Below are 21,714 nucleotides of genomic sequence, written 5' to 3' on the forward strand. Positions count from 1 at the left end.
TAACCGGAGATCAGCTGAGCTTGTGCCGCCCATAAAGCTGCTGTCGACTTCCCTGAGACACTGCGCGTCAACACACCCGTGGACACACACCTCCGACTATCAGGTACTGTTAAACTCACTAAAACACTAGCAACACAATAGAAAGATAAGAGATTTTCCAGAATTATCCTTCATCATCATCATCATCATTTATTTTTATTCCTTTCATGAAAATGCATATTTACAAGCCACGTACAATTGACACTATCATTGTTTTTTTTTGTTTTTCTTTCTTATACATTTCCATGATCAGAAAGGAGCAGATGGAAGAATAATATTCTTATATTTATCTGCCCCCTTTTTAACACCAATTATTTTTGATGACTTTATAACCGTTCCCTCCACCAACACCCAAACTCCAACATACTTTTGCATTTTCCTTTAAGCACTTTCACAATGACACGTCCAATCTAAATCAAAACTCAGTTTGATATAATTTCAGTTTTCTCTTTTTGTAACTCTTTTTAAAAACAAATATATTCTTACAGCTTTTTAAGTCTTTGTTTAGAGAATTCCATGCTTTCACACCAACAACAGACAAGCACTTGTAAATGTGTCTAAAAACATCGCAATCAGTACCAATGCAATCGCGTTTTTTTTTTTTTTTTTCTAGTCCGACGCTATCAATATCCTCAAACACTCTTTCATCCTCGCTCAAATTAATGGGGAAATTGTTGTTTTCTCGGTCGGAATAGCTGTTTTTGTTGGAGGCTCCCATTAGAAACAATGTGAAGATGTGAGGAGCCATCGACATGTGACGTCATCGTCTGCGACTTCCGGTAGAGGCAGGGCTTTTGCGTTAGCAAGCAAAAGTTGCGAACTTTATCGTGGATGTTCTCTACTAAATCCTTTCAGCAAAAATATGGCAATATCGCGAAATGATCAAGTATGACACATAGAATGGACCTGCTATCCCTGTTTAAATAAGAAAAGTTCATTTCAGTAGGCCTTTAATGCTTAACCAAGAAAATAAACAAAAGGTGCCCCTAAGAAAAGGCATTGAACTTTAGGGAAGGCTATGCTGAACAAAACTAAAACTGAACTACAAAGTAAACAAAACCAGAATGCTGGACGACAGCAAAGACTTACTGCGGAGCAAAGATGGCGTACACAAAGTACATCCGAACAACAATTTCCTCACAAGGAAGGATAATCCATCCATTTTCTACCGGTTATTCCCTTCAAGGTCACGGGGAGCATTGGAGCCTATCTCGGCTACAATCGGGCGGAAGGCTCTTACACCCTGGACAAGTCACAGGGTAAAAACAACTGAAATATTCTTGATTGCTAAAACAAAAGTAGATATCGCTCAAAGGAAGACATGAAACTGCTACAGGAAAATGCCCCCAAAAAATAGGAGTGCAAGACAAGAAGTAAAAGACTACACACAAGAAAACAGCAAACAAGTCCAAATAAGTCAGGGTGTGATGTGACAGGTGGTGACAGTACATCTACTTTGAGACAAGAGCTATAGTGCTGCATGCTTGCTTATGCTTTAAAGTCATATCCAACAATTGTGACGCCGACTTTTTACCGTCAACTGAGTTCCATTTTTTAGTGATTTCTGCAGGTGGTGTGCCTCCGCATTTTTCCAACGCAAAAAATGTGCTTTGGCTCAAAAAAGGTTGAAAAAACACTGCTCTAATCCCTTTAGTTTTTTTCATCTGTTAAGTGCACTTGTTTCATTGGGTCCCCGAGGCATTGTCCATGTAGATTTACGCGGCGTTCCTTGGCTCTTTCTTATCTTGTTGTTTTACATCTGTCCGTTTGTTTCTTAATTTTTTTCCTAACATCTTTGCCTTTGTGCTTTTTCGTCTTTGATTGCTGCCATCTGCTCTATTTTTCTCTTGTTTTTTTTTTTTGCTCTACTTTTATTCGCCTCGCTCTCGCCCTGACCTTTGTAGTAGCTCTCCGTATTTAATACATGTGGGTTGGAGAAGAGATTACAGGGGTAAAAATCACCTTGTTTCATACAGAAAATACAGGAGAAGACAGGCTATCGGAGAAAAACACAAGACTAGAAGGACATGCTGCATTTTAAATATCTGTAGTGGATGACAAATAGATTTATCTTAAATAGGATTCCTATGGGGCCTTGGAAGAACAGCGGACATGTCAGAGTAGTCAAAGGATACTTCTGAGGAAGACTGCAAGTGACAGTGGAAACATTTCAAGGTAAAACACCTTCTACTATCCCCTCGAGTATAAGCGTCCTCTGCTGTGGACATTTGTTTCAAGTCAGTCACAGATTCCATAAGTAATAGTCCTGTAATGCAAAACCACAAATGTCCACTGCAGATGACGCTAGACCTCACTTTTCTGACAATAAGAACACAAATTGACTTTTTATCATCATCATCAGCCGTTGTCAGTCCACTGCTGGACGAAAGCCTCAGCATGTTTCTGCCATAGTGACTTTTTATGCAAATGTGCATCTATTACAATGTAGACCATGCATAAGTATGGTTTGTAAGTATACCACCAAATCATTCAACATATTTGCTTAACTAGGAACTCCTCATGCAGTGTTTTATCACTACCACATTGTTGTATTGACGTAATATTACACCGTACTTACCGCACCAAAACAATGCATTGTCTAATATTCAGGGTCCAGAAGCACTATAAAATAATATATTATAGAAAGTAGGGCTGCAAATCTTTGGGTGTCCCACGATTCGATTCAATATAGATTCTTGGGGTTGCGATTTGATTATAAATCGATTTTTTCGATTCAAGGAAATTCTCGATTGAAAAACGATATTTTTCCGATTCAAAACGATTCTGTATTCATTCAATACATAGGAGTTTATTGGGTGTTGTTAAAAGAAAAGGTGATGTAACACAGTGGTGAACATGCCCTTTCCCAACTACTTTGGCATGTGTTGCAGCCATAAAATTCGAAGTTAATTATTATTTGCAAAAAAAAAATAAAGTGTATGAGTTCCATCCATCCATTTTTTACCGCTTATTCCCTTTCGGGGTCGCTGGCGCCTATCTCAGCTACAATCGGGCGGAAGGCGGGGTACACCCTGGACAAGTCGCCACCTCATCGCAGGGCCAACACAGATAGACAGACAACATTCACACTCACATTCACACACTAGGGACCATTTAGTGTTGCCAATCAACCTATCCCCAGGTGCATGTCTTTGGAAGTGGGAGGAAGCCGGAGTACCCGGAGGGAACCCACGCATTCACGGGGAGAACATGCAAACTCCACACAGAAAGATCCAGAGCCTGGATTTGAACCCAGGACTGCAGGACCTTCATATTGTGAGGCAGACGCACTAACCCCTCTTCCACCGTGAAGCCCTAGTGTATGAGTTTGAACATCATATATCTTGTATTTGTAGTGCATTCAACTGAATATGGGTTTAAAATGATTTTCAAATAATTTTATTCCGTTTATATTTACCTGTAAATCAGAATGAAAGAACAGAGTGAGGCATCTTGTTAGTTATCCACTATCTTTATCTATGTGGGTGAAGGCAGGCACGCAAACACTTACAGAGTTGAAATTCATATCACAAATTTAAGGTAATGTACCATATTTTCCAGACTATAAACCGCTACTTTTACCTTACGCTCTGAACCCTGTGGTTTATGAAACGGTGCGGCTAATTTATGGATGTTTCTTCGCTGACGGCCATAATGTTTTGTATTCAACAAATAGTTCACATAGAACAATAAAAAGTTGTGGTGTTGTTTGTTTGTTTGTTCTTTTGGACGAGTTAGCTCACTGTAGGTAGTGAGGTTGAAAACATTTACTTTCGGTTTGTTCCATGAACCGGAAGTATTCGTCCATAGCAGGCTTTCCGTAGCCGTGAAAATACGGTGGTATAAATTATCCAGATCAGACCCAAAATGTACTGACTTGTTCCTTTTCCCATTTCGGCCATTTTCTAAAAGTTTCATGAAAATTCGTCCATAATGTTTGATTTTTTTTTCTCTGACTAACAGACAGACAAACCAATGGCAACAATTACGTAATAACCGAGCCGTTTTATATTTGATACAATACAATTATTAAATGATAAATAAATAAATGGGTTGTACTTGAATAGCGCTTTTCTACCTTCAAGGTATTCAAAGCGCTTGGACGCTACTTCCACATTTACCCATTCACACACACACATTCACACACTGATGGAGGGAGCTGCCATGCAAGGCGCTAACCAGCACCCATCAGGAGCAAGGGTGAAGTGTTTAGCTCAGGACACAACGGACGTGACGAGTTTGGTACTAGGTGGGGATTGAACCAGGGACTCTCGGGTTGTTCACGGCCACTCTTCCACTGCGCCACCCCGTCCAATACTGAGAGTTCCAGCAGAATCCTGCTGTCCAACTTTTTGCCAACTTGTTGAAATATACCAGGGGTCACCAACCTTTTTGAAACCAAGAGCTACTTCCTGGGTACTGATTAATGCGAAGGGCTACCAGTTTGATACACACTTAAATAAATTGCCAGAAATAGCCAATTTGCTTAATTTACCTTTAATAAAAAAAAAAAAAAATATATATATATATATATATATATATATATATATATATATATAAAAAGGGGTGTATTTCTGTCTGTCATTCCGTCGTACATTTTTTTTCCTTTTATTAAAGGTTTTTTGTAGAGAATAAATGATGAAAAATACACTTAATTGAACGGTTTAAAAGAGGAGAAAACAGGGAAAAAAATGAAAATTACATTTTGAAACATAATTTATCTTCAATTTCCACTCTTTAAAATTCAAAATTCAACCAAAAAAAAGAAGAGAAAAACTAGCTAATTCGAATCTTTTTGAAAAAACAATAAAAAAATTCATGGAACATAATTCTTAATTTTTCCTGATTAAGATTAATTTTAGAATGTTGATGAAATGTTTTAAATAGGTTAAAATCCAATCTGCACTTTGTTAAAATATATAACAAATTGAACCAAGCTATATTTCTAACAAAGACAAATCATTATTTCTTCTACATTTTCCAGGACAAAAATTTTTAAATAAATTCAAAAGACTTTGAAATGAGATTTAAATTTGATTTTACAGATTTTCTAGATTTGCTGTAATATTTTTATTTTTTATTTTAATCATAATAAGTTTGAAGAAATATTTCAAAAATATTCTTCATCGAAAAAACAGAAGCTAAAATGAAGAATTAAAATAAAATATATATATTATTCTTTACAATAAAAAAATAAATGTACTTGCACATTGATTTAAATTGTCAGGAAAGAAGAGGAAGGAATTTAAAAGGTAAAAAGGTATATACGTTTGAAAATCCTAAAATCCTTTTTAAGGTTGTATTTTTTCTTTAAAATTGTCTTTCTGAAAGTTATAAGAAGCAAAGTAAAAAAAATAAATGCATTTATTTAAACAAGTTTAGACCAAGTCTTTAAAATATTTTCTTGGATTTTCAAATTCTATTTGAGTTTTGTCTCTCTTAGAATTAAAAATGTCGAGCAAAGCGAGACCAGCTTGTTAGTAAATAAATACAATTTGAAAAATAGAGGTAGCTCACTAGTAAGTGCTGCTATTTGAGCTATTTTTAGAACAGGCCAGCGGGCTACTCATCTGGTCCTTACGGGCGACCTGGTGCCCACGGACACCACGTTGGTGACCCCTGAAATATACTGTAGCCCCATTTCACCCTTTCCTGTTCTGGCTCCTTTGTATTTGTCTTTGGACAGTCTGCTCTTCGGGAAATGAGATAATGAGAGTGTGGAATTAGTGTAGAGTCATGGTGTGTGTGTGTGTGTGGTTTTCACCGCAGGCTATGTCTGTGGGTGGCAGAGACCTTCTGTCCTTTTCCTGTCATCTAGCTTTCTGTCGGCTCCTCATTACTTTCATCACTTGTTCCACTGTCCTTCCCGTCGCCGCTTCCTCCGAGCGCCTTTTGTCACAGAATGACCTTGTGGGTAGTGTTTTTCTTTTTTTTATTGGGTGTTTTTGAACAAACTTCGCCAAGGCCATGTATGCATGAATGTCGCAGTAGTTTTCAAATTAAACTGACATCTTTGGGCGTACATCATTAGCATCACTTTCTTTAGGCCTCTAGTGAAGAGTGAGAGATTTGGGGCCTGCGCTGAAGCCTTCCAAACTACCAACACTTGTCTAGTGCAAGCAAAATGGCAACAAGAGACTTTACAAGTCAACGAAAAAGGGTAAACACTCTGCTATGTCTGTTTTTTAAAGACATATACTAAGTCACCTTCTTTTTAGGAATGTAACAATGAATGAAATGATGGAAACATTGTCATTGATCATTGCATTTTGATAAACTCACAGACTGACTGGCGCTAGTTCGCAAGCTTGAACACTACAAAGAAAACACGAGACATTAACATCTTTCTCCATTAAGAAACAACATAGCCCAATCTAAACTTAGACACAAACACATTGCTGGCAGAGCAACTAAGCTATTTAAATATGTACATTAAACCTACAAGCTGTGATTTTTTTACAACAGAGTAATCATTCTATACTCCGAGGAATACAAGACAGAGGTTACGCAGCGATCAAGGACCACTAAACAGAGTAGGACACCACAACACACGCCAGAAATAATAAATAATACTACGATTTCAATTGGGGCTTCACGGTAGGAGAGGGGTTAGTGCGTCTGCCTCACAATACGAAGGTCCTGAGTAGTCAGGGTTCAATCCCGGGCTCGGGATCTTTCTGTGTGGAGTTTGCATGTTCTCCCCGTGAATGCGTGGGTTCCCTCCGGGTAGTCCGGCTTCCTCCCACTTCCAAAGACATGCACCTGGGGATAAGTTGATTGACAACACTAAAATTGGCCCTAGTGTGTGAATGTTGTCTGTCTATCTGTGTTGGCCCTGCGATGAGGTGGCGACTTCTCCAGGTTGTACGATGCCTTCCGCCCGATTGTAGCTGAGATAGGCACCAGCGCCCCCCGCGACCCCAAAGGGAATAAGCGGTAGAAAATGGACGGATGGATGGACGATTTCAATGGTTATGCACTTTTCATTCAAATACATCTTATAGTATTCCATCCATACATCCATTTGTCTACCGGGGGGCGCTGGCGCCTATCTCAGCTACAATTGGCCGGAAGGCGGGGTACACCCTGGACAAGTCGCCACCTCATCGCAGGCCCAACACAGATAGACAGACAACATTCACACTCACATTCACACACTAGGGCCAATTTAGTGTTGCCAATCAACCTATCCCCAGGTGCATGTCTTTGGAAGTGGGAGGAAGCCGGAGTACCCGGAGGGAACCCACGCATTCACGGGGAGGACATGCAAACTCCACACAGAAAGATCCCGAGCCTGGATTTGAACCCAGGACTGCAGGACCTTCGTATTGTGAGGCAGACGCACTAACCCCTCTGCCACCGTGAAGCCTATAGTATTCCAGTACAAACCAATGTTTAAAACAATAAAACGTGTCCATTAAAACACATATAATTCTACAACTAAAACACTATCATTGAAGCATAAGAAACCCAAAACATGCAAAATAGTAGGGTTGTCTATTTTTTTTTAGTTATTAAAAAAGTAACTGTCAAAATATTTTAGTGCATGTATAAGTGCTTGTTGAGCACAATCAACAACACCACCATAACAATTAAATACTGTGTTAAGGAGTTGTTGATATCATTACATTCCTAATGATTGATTATTAACATGCATCATGCATACATAAGTAATGACTAAGTAATCATACTGCTGATTTTTAAAGTTGACCCAACTACAAAGACATGAACAATCCAGAACTTCTATCCAGAAAAAGAAGATTAAATAAAGGTTTTATATAAAATGGTATTAGAATTAGTGAAATATGTTCTTTATGTTTGATGCCCAAGCTAAACATGGTTTCGTACTCTATGGCAACACCTTTGTTAGCAAGCAGAGGTCAGATACTCAGGAGATTTCCCCTAAAAAAAACTGTTGGTTTCAGGGCTATCGCTTGGCAACTCGAAGTGCCAGCTTCCTCTACGGAATTTCTATGAAATAAAGGTGCAAAGAATGACTAGGCCACTCTGGGATATGTTTCTTCACCCACTCCTTAGTTGATTTGGCGATAGGATTGTACCAAATGAATGATGTACGATATAAGTTTGGCTTATGATGGAGATTGTACCGCTACGGTCCTATCGAGAAAACGTTGCGACTTAGCCATGTACCGCAAAATTGAGAGCACAAAACTGCAATGCATCGTCATTGTAATGTATTGTCCTGACACGGACCAGCTCCGGAGGCATATACAGTAGATCTGGATGAATTGTTGCCTCATTCCAGTGAGAATCCTTTGTGTGACTGAAGTAAAAAGGATTGAGGGTTGGTTAATTCATCCAGGACAAACAGCCACTAGGTAGCATCTTTGAGCAGGTAATACTGTATCATAGGGCCGGGCGATATGGCCTTTTTTTAATATCTCGCTATTTTTAGGCCATATCGGGATATACGATATATATTACGATATTTTGCTTTGGCCTTCAATGAACACTTGATACATTTAATCACAGCAGTATGATGATTCTATGTGTCTACATTAAAACATTCTTCTTCATACTGCATTCATATATGCTACTTTTAAACTTTCATGCAGAGAGGGAAATCACAACTAAGTCAATTGACTAAAAGTGTATTTATTAAAGTTATTAAGCAGTGGCACAAATATTCATGTCATTTCCAAAACAGAAAGTGCAAGATTGTCAGAGACATTTTAAAGGGGAACATTATCACCAAACCTAGGCAAGCGTCAATATATACCTTGATGTTGCAGAAAAAAGACCATGTATTTTTTTTACCGATTTCCGAACTCTAAATGGGTGAATTTTGGATATTTAAACGCCTTTCTGTTTATCGCTCTTTTAGCGATGACGTCAGAACGTGACGTCACCGAGGTAATACACCCGCCATTTTCATTTTCACATTACAAACACCGGGTCTCAGCCCGATTATTTTCCGTTTTTTCGACTATTTTTTGGAACCTTGGAGACATCATGCCTACCATGCCTACCATGAATTGATTAACGTGGACCCCGACTTAAACAAGTTGAAAAACTTATTCGGGTGTTACCATTTAGTGGTCAATTGTACGGAATATGTACTGTACTGTGCAATCTACTAATAAAAGTATCAATCAATCAATCAAAGGTGTGTTGTCGGAGGGTGTAACAACACTAACAGGGAGGAATTCAAGTTGCACCACTGGCAAGAAATCTGCCGCCAGACCCCCATTGAATTTGCCAGAGTTTCTGCACATTTTACCGGCGATGCTAAGTCAGACATGGCACAGAGATGTATGGATAACCTGCAGATGCATTTGCAACGATTAAGTCAACAAAATCACAAAGCTGAGTTTTGTTGATGTTGTTGACTTATGTGCTAATCAGACATTTTTGTCACGGCGTGACTGCCAGCTTATCGATGCTAACATGCTACGCTAATCGATGCAAACATGCTATTTACGCTAGCTGTATGTACATTTGAAACTAGATCCCCACATTTAATGCGAAACAAACACTTACCAATCGACGGATTTAAGTTGCTCCAGTGTCACAAGATGCAAAAGTCCTGATCGTTTGGTCTGCACATTTTACCGGCGATGCTAATAAGGCAGCCATGCTATGGGCCACTTCATTAGGTACACCCATGCAATGGCCGAATATCGTCAATAGCTATTCGCTCAATAGCTTCTATCTCTTCTTCAATTTCGTTTTCGCTATCTGCCTCCATACTCCGACCATCTGTTTCAATACATGCGTAATCTGTTGAATCGCTTAAACCGCTGAAATCCGAGTCTGAATCCGATCTAATGTCGCTATATCTTGCTGTGGTAAGCGCCATATTGTTTGTATTGGCAGCCCTGTATGACGTCACAGGGGAATGGACAGTCGCATTGCAAATAGCGAAAATCAAGAACTTTAAAACTTTTTTTAGGGATATTCCGGGAGGTGTAAAATTTTGAAAAAAACTTCGGAAAATAAAACAAGCCACTGGGAAATTATTTTTATTGTTTTTAACCCTTTTGAAAGTGTGATAATGTTCCCCTTTGAGCTTTAAGCATGCGATAAATCGAGAACGAGAAAGCAGGAAAAGAAAAGAAGTGAGGCTAACCGCTAAGCTAGCTTGAACTATTGAAACAAAATAATACGCGCTTTGTACACTTGAAAGGAATTGTAGCTGAAAAAGCGGTACAGCGGAGAGTAACCAGCTATGAAAAGGCCATTAGTAAGTAGATAAATAATAGTCTAACAACTATAGAGGGCAACTACACTGAGTGTAAACACCCCCAAAAATGTACGCAATATATAACCGCATACATCAGCAGGGAAATGAGGAGCCTTTGTAACCATTTTTTTTTTTACTGGTCATAAAATAATTTTATATGCCAAATAATACTACATATTGGTATGGTATTAGCAAGAGGCTGCAGTGTATATTACAATATGGATTTTCAGTCATATCGCCATCCAGCCCTACTTGGTACTCATTCATGACCCCAAAATTATACCCCCCCCCCCTCAACCCCTGAAAAAAATTAAATAAAAATATGCCTGTACTGTTAATGTTTATGTAAGGGTTTGCTTTGAACAAACGCATTGATTGTTTCTCACAATGTATTAATTACAACAGATGGACATGCAGCAATGCCGTCAAGCCAATGTTGGTGATTAGTGATGTTTGGCTAAGGTGTCCCTCTAACCAGGGATTCGGAGCCCCCATCCAAGGCCCTGCAGAATAACTAATCCCCTGCGCATATTCACAGTCAGACATGCACAACCTTGAAGTCACCCAAGCGTACATTCCCAACTTTTCTGCTGCTAGACGGTCCAAGACGGAACAGTAAACAAGCAACAGCCTTGGCGGAAAATGCAGTTACGCACGCTGGGGATGAACGGCTTAGAGCGGGTGCCAATGACACACCATATTGTTAGAGTAAAGTAGCCTAGAGTGTACGCATAACACTAGCATCCTTTTTTTCCCCCAAGAACCTTTTTTACACGGGAAAGTTTGGATGCTTTAGAAGAAGAAATTGCTATATTACACAACTTGGCGCGAGTTGTTCTTAGCTTTATACGGCCACACAAACAGATTGTGCGCAACCCGACTGTTTTTGTCATTAAAGCTGCACGGCTGGCTGCGGGAGGTGCAGCGATCCATCAGCAGAGCTCTGCCATTAGAAAGCCATCTGTAAGCCGCAGCGTGCCAGTGGCGCTCTCGGTCTCAAGAAGGTCCCGCCTGCTGAACAATTCAGCGTGATTGATATGAATCGTTACGGACAGCATGGAAGAGGTAGGACAGGAGGTTTGTTTTTTGGGTTGTTTGACTGGGAAATGCCAGATGGAGACATGAAAGGGCTTGAAAGAGGGGAGATAAACATGTAGAAAGTTGCAAAGAAAAAAAAGCAAGGGCGGCCATGATGTGGATACACTTGTTTGTCCTGTATTAGCGACTACAGCCCCCATCCAGATGGCCAGCATGTCGCTGTAGCACATTCAAGATGCTTTAAGAGTCAAAACATCTGCTGAGTTCGCCACTTGTGCCAAAATGTAACAATCATCCCACCCCTGCGCCTTGCAAATAGACATGGTGTGCGTCAAATTGTGTGCCAGGAAGAACTGTGAGGAAAGAGGAAAGCATCGCCCTTTAATGGGTCCTTGAAGGTAATGTATCACAGCATCACAATTCAATTAGGAGTCTTGGTGATTAGATTTACACCAATCACATGGGAGCTCTGCTGAAAACTACCAGGCCTTGAGAATACTTGAAGTTAATGGCGAGGAAGGCTGTCGATCCCTTCGATTCCTGCAGGGTATCACCAAAACCTATTGTGCATTGCACCCAGGCGCTCAACATTAAAAGAATCACAAATCGATGGATGGCCACTAAGAGGATTTATAATTCAATAAGTTGATATTTTACTGGAACTGAACCATGCGTCGGCTTCTGTGTTCCATTGGCTTCATTGTGCTTGATGTTTAGACACATCGGGAAGCTTTGTGAGGCGTACCTGAGCAGAGGCTGGAAGATGACAGTGATGTTTCTCGCTCCCGGCTTGCAAACAAACTTCATTTCTCCTCCTTCCATCAGGTTGTCGTCTGCGCCGCCTACGAGACACAAAACAACCCGGTTGAAGACAGAACAATGGTAGTAGCAGCGTTGGGCAAATCTGAACGCTGGTCCGCTCTCCTGCACCCCAGCTGAAAGGAGTTCATCAGAAAATCATGTGACAAGTGCCGACTGCAGTGGCCTGGTACAATAGTACAACATTTCGGAGGGTTTACGCAGAAAGGGCAAAAAGGCGAAGCTCGCATGGGAGAGAGAGAACACTGAAGCTCATTACCTCCGCTCATGCTGAAGTAATCGATATAATTGACGGCCTGTCGTCGATACGGAAAACTGCACACCGGAAAGAATGAGCGGTTGCCCAGGCGTGTGTTCACGTATGCACATTTCGAAGGAATACAATTCACGAGTGATTGTGTTTGCATGCAAATGAAGTGGTATAGTATTTTTCTATATGTGTAACATCCTTTAATTCAGAAGTCGTTTTTACCATGATACACTTGGCAAGGGATGTAACTATTACATGCAGTACTGATAAAACCGCTGTAAACCGTTTCAAATAAAAATCATAGTAAAACCTAGATTAATAACCGCAATTCCATTAAACTCACGGACTGGTGAAAATGCTCATTCCCTGAAGAAGCAAACTCGCAGCACTAATAATTAACTAGCATCTCACGCCGTTAATTGCAATCAAACAGTTACGACGCTGATCATTATCTTTCAGATAGCTCCGCTAATTGATGTTAACTTAAAGGCCTACTGAAACCCACTACTACCCACCACGCAGTCTGATAGTTTATATATCAATGATGAAATATTAACATTGCAACACATGCTAATACGGCCTTTTTAGTTTACAAAATTGCAATTTTAAATTTCCCGGGAGTTTCTTCTTGAAAATAACGATGACGTGTACGCTTGACGTCACGGGCAGTTAGGAAATATGAGCGCTGCGCACACACACAGCTAAAAGTCGTCTGCTTTAACCGCATAATTACACAGTATTTTGGACATCTGTGTTGCTGAATCTTTTGCAATTTGTTCAACAATTTTAAAGAAGTCAAAGTAGAAAGATGGAGTTGGGAAGCTTTAGGCTTTAGCCACACAAACACACGGTGATTCCTTGTTTAAAATTCACAGAGGTGAAACTTTACTATGGATCAGAGCGAACATGGATCCCGACCGAGTGTCAACCAGCAGGTTTCGGTGAGAAAATTGTGATAAAAAGTTGCTTCTTACTGGAGATCAGCTGAGCTTGTGCCGCCCATAAAGCTGCCGTCGACTTCCCTGAGACACTGCGCGTCAAGAAACCCGTGGACAAACACCTCCGACTATCAGGTACTGTTAAACTCACTAAAACACTAGCAACACAATAGAAAGATAAGGGATTTCCCAGAATTATCCTAGTAAATGTGTCTAAAAACATCTGAATCAGTCCCAATGCAATCTCGTTTTTTTTTTTGTTTTTTTTAATTTTCTAGTCCGTCGCTATCAATATCCTCAAACACGAATCTTTCATCGTTGATCAAATTAATGGGGAAATTGTGGTTTTCTCAGTCCAAACAATTCCGCCTATAAAAAGCCCTTAAAAACATACAAACACTTCCATTGAGGTTGCATATACCAAATTTTTTGGATTATAAATCGCAGTATGTTTCATTGTGTGGCCGGGGGTGCGACATATACTCCGGAGCGGATTATGTGTGAAATTATTAACACATTACCATAAAATATTGATAATATTATTTATCTAATTTGCGGAAGAGACGAAGAAAATGTCAGCAATCGTCACATACACATCAACCAATAAGAATTCGGCGGGGGAGGGTCATGGCAGAATTTTATTGTGGGTCATGGGATGCTAACTGCTATATGCTACTGCCGTAGCTATTGAAATGGATCATTTCATCGTTGGCGGTAACTTATAAAAACTGAGAAGGGCTGAACAAAAATGGCATCGAAAAGGAAATCATGTACTGCAGATTACAAGCTGGACGTAGTGAAATATGCAGCAGAAAACGACAAGAGGAAGCGGCGCATACCTTTGGAGTTGGGAGACATCGAGGAAGAAGATTTCATCGGATTTATCGATTAGGGGTGACAGATTGTTTGGTAAACGTTTAGCATGTTCTATATGTTATAGTTATTTGAATGACTCTTACCATAATATGTTACGTTAACATACCAGGCACGTTCTCAGTTGGTTATTTATGCGTCATATAACGTACACTTATTCAGCCTGTTGTTCACTATTCTTTATTTATTTTAAATTGCCTTTCAAATGTCTATTCTTGGTGTTGGGTTTTATCAAATAAATTTCCCCCACAAATAAGACTTACCTGTATACTCCAGTGGGACGTATATATGATTTTTTCCTTCTTTATTATGCCTTTTCAGCCGGTGTGACGTATACTCCGGAGCGACTTATAATCCGAAAAACACGGTACATATATAATTTAGTAACAGGCTCATTTATGATACTATTTCATATTTAAGTATTTTTTAATTTAAAGCATACGCTGTACTTTAATAAAAAAAAACGCAAAGTTTGCTTTTTTTTTTCTATCCCTGATTACTACTCACTGCAGACTTCATGAGAGCCAACAAACATAATGAAACATCAATTACTGTACAATGTCTGCTGTCATTAGGATGTTGATTGCTATGATGTTTAGATAATCCCGTTTAAATAAAAAATGACCATAATCTTCATAAAAACACGGTGTTGGGAATGCGGGGGGGGGGACCAAGCGCTTTTTCCTGTCGTTCTTGCCATTTTCGGGTCCTAAAGTGTACCAATTTGTCGATTACATCCTCAGACTTCATCTGTCCAGATAAGAAGCATGATTTATAATCTAGAATAAACTTCCAAGGAGCAAAGAAGCAAGAAAGCAGCAGACCAGTCAACAATATAAACATAGGCCCACATGATAGCGATCACATTGCCGCTATAAATAGTTGGTCAGTGTTAGAGCTTTTAATACCAATATCACAAATACTTAAAGTGTACACTGTGAAGTGAAGTGAATTATATATATAAATATATATAGCGCTTTTCTGTAGTGACTCAAAATGCTTTTACATAGTGAAACCCAATATCTAAATTACATTTAAACCAGTGTGGGTGTCACTGGGAGCAGGTGGGTAAAGTGTCTTGCCCAAGGACACAACAACTAAGATAGCGGAAGCGGGAATGGAACCTGGAAACCCTCAAGTTGCTGGCACGGCCACTCTACCAACCGAGCTATACCGCCCCACATTATATATTCAAGTCACAAAACGTAAATGGAGGATTGTTAGTGTTTTTTGAATGGTTATTTGTTTGATTTTATGGCCGAAATTCGAGGACCTCCCCTTTGCTCTACTGTAAGCAGAATTATATTTAAGTTTATTTGGAATAGGCTCCAGCCCCCCTCCGCAAGTCCGATAGGGACAAGCAACAAAAAAATGGATGGATGGATACAAGTTTGAATGCATTAAAAAAAATACTCTATCAACATGTATTTTATAATGATTGTGAACGATAGTCAAACTACTATTTTTGAGCACATTTGACAATACCATGATAATAATGATAACAGTGATCATTTTTGTTATTTTATCGCGATAAAAAATGTCATATTGTTACATAGCTAACCTTGGATATACTTTAGAGTACTCAGAACATCAGGGCTATTCAATTAAATTGTTGTTGGGGCCACATTTCCAGACAGCTAATGATGGGGGAGCTGGATTTATTTCACTACTACACTCATTTTATTTCTGAGAACCAGCAGCCTCTGAATGTTTATATTTTTTGTGCCTATTTATTTTGTCAGAGTTGCGTAATTTTGCAAAAAATAAATAGCTCTGTCCATACACTAGGAGTGATCTGCTGTTTAAAAGGACCTAGTGCAAAGAAAAGCTTGTCAAAGATCAACCATAAGACAACACTTTTCAGGTAGGTAATGCAAAAATGTTAGTCCTTTTAATTATTATTTTTTTATCTGAAGTCATGGGCTGGTCTGGTGTCATCCTTGAGGGACGGCGTGGCGAAGTTGGGAGAGTGGCCGGGCCAGCCATCTGAGTGTTACTGGTTCAATCCCCACCTTCTACCATCCTAGTCACGTTCGTTGTGTCTTCGAGCAAGACACTTCACCCTTGCTCCTGATGGGCTCTGGTTAGCGCCTTGCATGGCAGCTCCCGCCATCAGTGAAGTGAAGTGAATTATATTTATATAGCGCTTTTCTCTAGTGACTCAAAGCGCTTTTACATAGTGAAACCCAATATCTAAGTTCCAATTAAACCAGTGTGGGTGGCACTGGGAGCAGGTGGGTAAAGTGTCTTGCCCAAGGACACAACGGCAGTGACTAGGATGACGGAAGCAGGAATCGAACCTGCAACCCTCAAGTTGCTGGCACGGCCCCTCTAGCAACCGAGCTATGTGTGAATGTTTGTGTGAATGGGTAAAGGTGGAAATACTATCAAAGCGCTTTGGTCTCCTTAAAAAGGGGTAGAAAAGAGCTGTACAAGTGCAACCATTTACCATTTATTTATTTATGGGCTGCGGACCACCACTTGAAAAGCACTGATGTACAGCAATAAAGTGTTACTGCACTGAAAATGACTGAAACACAACTATTACTGTAATTAAGTATATTGCTGACAGTCAAGCATGCTTTAGGGCTGAATAAGTGCTGCTGGCACTTAGGGGGGACTTTGGGTCATTAAGGCAAAGATTTCAATTCCATTTCAGTAACCAGGTGTTTATTTGTGCTGAATTCCATGTCCAAAAGGATGAGTGCAGTGCTAGATAAGAATGATGCTCACACTAAATATTGACACTTTTCCATTCAGACAATAATGGTTGTGTGTTCCCTCATTTTCAGCCGTGAGAAAATCTATACATGTACACTGAATACTCTGAAATAAATTCCTTTGAATAGTAGTATCCATTGAGAGGATGTAATATAATAGGTGCACTCGCTGTTTGTTATTTGAGAGACTTTAAATGGACGTAAATAGAACTCACGCACGATGATGTCACAAGTTTTGAGATAGGCGATTAAAAGAGTGAGATTTTTTTTTAATTTGATTTTAAAACCAAAATCTGTGCTTTGTGTTTTTCTCCTCTTTCATTTGCTTTCCCAATTTAGCCTAGAACACAAAGACACAACGTAGCGCTGAGACTTGTTCTGTATTTCCTCGGCGGCGCATGTGGAGTCGTGCATTCAAATGCATATCAAGCCATTGTTCCCTTGGCTCAAACTCAAAAATGCATTCCCTAATCAAACAAGTTTTATCCGAGGCAACTCTTGAGTTTTCATTAAAAATGACGAGGGCGGCTTTTACTCCTCTAACTTTCTGAGTTTGATCTGCTTGATTGCCTGTGACTCCATCCATTGGTGCCAATTCAATTAGGAGTCAATTACAGGAATATAAACAGCGTTGCCAGCAGAGCACTCGCCAGTTTTCTTTCTTTGTCCAACTTTGGGGAAGTTAGCTTTTACCTGTCCAAGCCTAAACTACTCCCCTGTGCATAAACAAGCCCCTGTGTGCAGACCCGATGACAATGACCAATTTAATTTCATGCTCTAAACATCTGCACCCGTGTCAGACGAGGCAAGCGAGCGGGAAACCTCACTGAGCCACTAAGGTCTGGGACCAGCTGCCAGGAGGGGCATAAAACTGATGAATATTAAACAGTGTCACTCATTAATATGCATGGACTTCTTCAGACTTGCCTGAACGTGACAGAGTGGGTTACGGTTACGGGTCAGGATGGCACTCAATGGCTGGCGTTTCAACAAAAATCGTGGAAAAGTGTAATGTTTAGTTTGCCACATATAAAGGTGTATGTGTGTCTCTTAGTCAGGAGTCTAGGCCAGTGGTTCTCAAATGAGGGTACGCGTACCCCTGGGGGTACTTGAAGGTATGCCGAGGGGTACATGATATATATTTTTTTAATATTCTAAAAATAGCAAGAATTCAAAAATCCTTTATAAATATATTTATTGAATAATACTTCAACAAAATATAAATGTAAGTTCATAAACTGTGAAAAGAAATCCAACAATGCAATATTCAGTGTTGACAGCTAGATTTTTTGTGGACATGTTCGATAAATATTGTTGTAAAAGATAACTTTTTTTGTGATATAATGTTTGGAATTAAGTTGATGAATTCAGATGGATCTCTATTACAATCCCCAAAGAGGGCACTTTAAGTTGATGATTACTTCTATGTGTAGAAATCTTTATTTATAATGGAATCACTTGTTTCAACAAGTTTTAGTTATTTTTATATCTTTTTTTCCAAATAGTTCCAAGAAAGACCACTACAAATGAGCAATATTTTTGCACTGTTATACAATTTAATAACTCGGAAACTGATGACATAGTGCTGTATTTTACTTCTTTATCTCTTTTTTCAACCAAAAATGCTTTGCTCTGATTAGAGGGTACTTGAATTAAAAAAAATGTTCACAGGAGGTACAATAACTGAAAAAAGATTGAGAACCACTGGTCTATGGCTATGGTCAGCAGTTGATTTGGGGATTAGCACAGATTAAATAGATTTTAATTCATTTAAATGGCTAACGCTGTTTTGCAATACAATTCTTTCACGGGATGAACTGCGCCACTGAGCGAATTAAACTTGTATCTCGAGGGACCATGGTATTTTAATCAGTATTTCTCACAGCACTGCGCTCTATTTGTGATGCCGTCGTCTAATATGCATAATTGGCCATGACACATGTGTATGTAACTATTATAGACGCTGTGAGAAAGACACAAGTAAGCAAAAAGATGAAATTAGAAACAAAAATGTGCATAGCTCGGTTGGTAGAGTGGCCGTGCCAGCAACTTGAGGGTTGCAGGTTCGATTCCCGCTTCCGCCATCCTAGTCACTGCCGTTGTGTCCTTGGGCAAGACACTTTACCCACCTGCTCCCAGTGCCACCCACACTGGTTTAGATGTAACTTAGATATTGGGTTTCACTATGTAAAGCGCTTTGAGTGACTAGAGAAAATCGCTATATAAATATAATTCACTTCACTTCACTTCACTTAAAAAAATCTAACTAGTTTTCTTCTGTCGCTTCTTGCCTTTACTTATGTCAAAAGCAGGACATAGCCGCCTGTGAGTGCTCTTAGAATCAGAGAGGCCCACAGCAGGACTCGCCACTCTTTGAAAAGAGCGACATGTGCTTTTTTTTTTAAGTCCAAAAATAACATAAGTCACAAGGTGTTTCGCTCGTTCATCATCATCAACCCATACATCCATCCATTTTTCTACCGTTTGTCCGTGTCGACCATTAATCAATAATTGTAGCAACAAAGTTGCTAAGTTGGCAACACTGATCCCTCCTGCTTAGTCGTTTTATCATCTGGCTGACCAGGTGCATATAAGGTGTGTTAAAAAGCAATATGGCAATACCATAGCATTCAGTCACAAATCTATTTGTGGTGGTCCAAATGTATTTGCAGCGAACCGCAACTGATAGATTAATGTATTAGTAAAACGTTTCGTAATTTGATTGATGATTGATTTAGTACGACGCCAAATGACGCAAAGAAACATGTTAGCTGTTTAATTGTTTTTTGGCTTAGACAGTTGTTCAGTGTTTCGACCACGGGTGTCAAACATACTGCCTGCGGGCCTGATGAACAGGTTTTATCCGATCCGCGGGATTAGTTTGCTAAGTATAACATTAGCCGATATATTTGAATGCAAGAAACTGCTGTTCTCAATATGTCCACTAGATGTCGCAATATAATTTTTTGGGATCTTTGAAGATTATGCTACTTATGTAAAAAACAAAAAAAACTAAACATGATGTTAGTGCACTAGTCGAGGAAAATGAGCAAACTACATAAATAACATCCTCTATTTGGATTTTGATATTATTTTTTATCTTGATGGATAAACATAATCCATACTTGCCAACCCTCCCAGATTTTCCGGGAGACTCCCAAAATTCAGCGCCTCTCCCGAAAACCTCCCGGAAGAAATTTTCTCCCGAAAATCAGCGGAGCTGGAGGCCACGCCCCCTTCAGCTCCATGCGGACCTGATTGGGGACAGCCTGTTTTCACGTCCGCTTTCCCGCTATATAAACAGATTGCCTGCCCAATCACGTTACAACATCTACGGATTTTGATAAAAAAACTGCACACACAAGGAGACGAGTATGTTGTCTGTTGCCATCTCCTGGTGAATGTTGGCTATAGCATTATGGGGTTGCTTTTTGATTGGCCAACGATTTACGTGGTGTTGCGCACCTGACAGCAAGTGACTCTCGCCAGTATGCAAATGGGAGAACAAAGGTTACTCGAATAGTGAAAGGTAAGTGTTGATCTTGTTTTTTTTAGTAACCAGCAAGCACAGTACAGTTAGTAGAAAATCTGTGTTCTTATTACTGTGTATTTGATAGGTGCCGTCTGAAATTGAACTATTCATTTTATTTATATATACAATAAAATAAATATATATAGCTAGAATTCACTGAAAGTCAAGTATTTCATACATATATATATATTTATATATATATAAATATGTATATATATGTGTATATATATATATATATATATATATATATATATACGAAATACTCGAGTTGGTGAATTGTAGATGTAAATATACTCCTCCCCTCTTAATCACGCCCCCCACCCCAACCAGGCCTCCGCCCCACCCCCGACCACGCTCTCCACCCCCCACCTCCCTAAATCGGAGGTCTCAAGGTTGGCAAGCATGACATAATCACATAATTTATTCAGAAAGTATATATAACAACAAATAAAGGTAGAATAAATGGTAAACAGGTTATACTTGTATAGCGCTTTTCTACCTTCAAGGCACTCACAGCGCTTTGACACTTTTCCCACATTCACCCATTCACACAAACATTCACACACTGATGGCGGGAGCTGCCATGCAAGGCGCTAACCACGACCCATCAGGAGCAATGGTGAAGTGTCTCTCTCAAAGACACAACGGACGTGACTAGGTTGGTAGAAGCTAGGGATCGAACCAGGAACCCGCAGGTTGTGGCACGGCCACTCTCCCAACTGCACCACGCCGTCCCCGAATACTATTAACCGCAACATGTACTGTAAGTGTAAAAAAAAACAACATTATGATTTGTACATTTTCTATTTTTTAACAAAGAAAACAATCTGAAGTTGTCTTTATTTTTAAGTTATTGTTCTGTGATTTTACCAGTCCGGCCCACTTGGGAGTACATTTTTCTCCATGTGGGCCCCCGATCTAAAATGAGTTTGACACCCCTGGTTTAGACAGTGACAATAACTACTGAACTATTTCTAAAAAGTATGCGTGTTCAGCCAAAAGGGCCTTCTTTTAGTTAAAACAGTTCCCATGTAATAGAGCCTCTACATGTGTTCCCCTATCATATACAACACAAGTGGCTCCCTGTTGTTTTCATTTAGGTAACACACACTCTCATTGTGAAAAAGGTTGAAGACCCATGATGTAGATTGATGCCTAATGCAGCAAAATCCTTGCAACACACATACACGACTCCTATGGGTCATAACGTGACTGGCTTAAAGGCGTATGCACACTCTGATACACTTACTTACCTACACCACACAAGTATCCAGCCACCTACCCCCTGCGGCGCCTTGGCA

At 39.7% G+C, this 21,714-nt stretch overlaps 1 protein-coding gene across 1 annotated transcript in view; it reads right to left on the minus strand.

Moving 5' to 3' along the window:
• The window catches only part of exoc4 (exocyst complex component 4), a 227,348-nt gene that overhangs the window by 133,325 nt on the left and 72,309 nt on the right, over positions 1 to 21,714 (minus strand). Inside the window, exon 11 of the mRNA XM_061912242.1 lies at positions 12,027 to 12,123. Coding sequence (XP_061768226.1) covers positions 12,027 to 12,123 — 97 coding nt within the window. The remainder of the gene's footprint in view (positions 1 to 12,026; positions 12,124 to 21,714) is intronic.

The sequence above is a fragment of the Nerophis ophidion genome, linkage group LG10 (assembly GCF_033978795.1).
Source record: "Nerophis ophidion isolate RoL-2023_Sa linkage group LG10, RoL_Noph_v1.0, whole genome shotgun sequence".
NCBI classification, from domain to species: domain Eukaryota; kingdom Metazoa; phylum Chordata; class Actinopteri; order Syngnathiformes; family Syngnathidae; genus Nerophis; species Nerophis ophidion.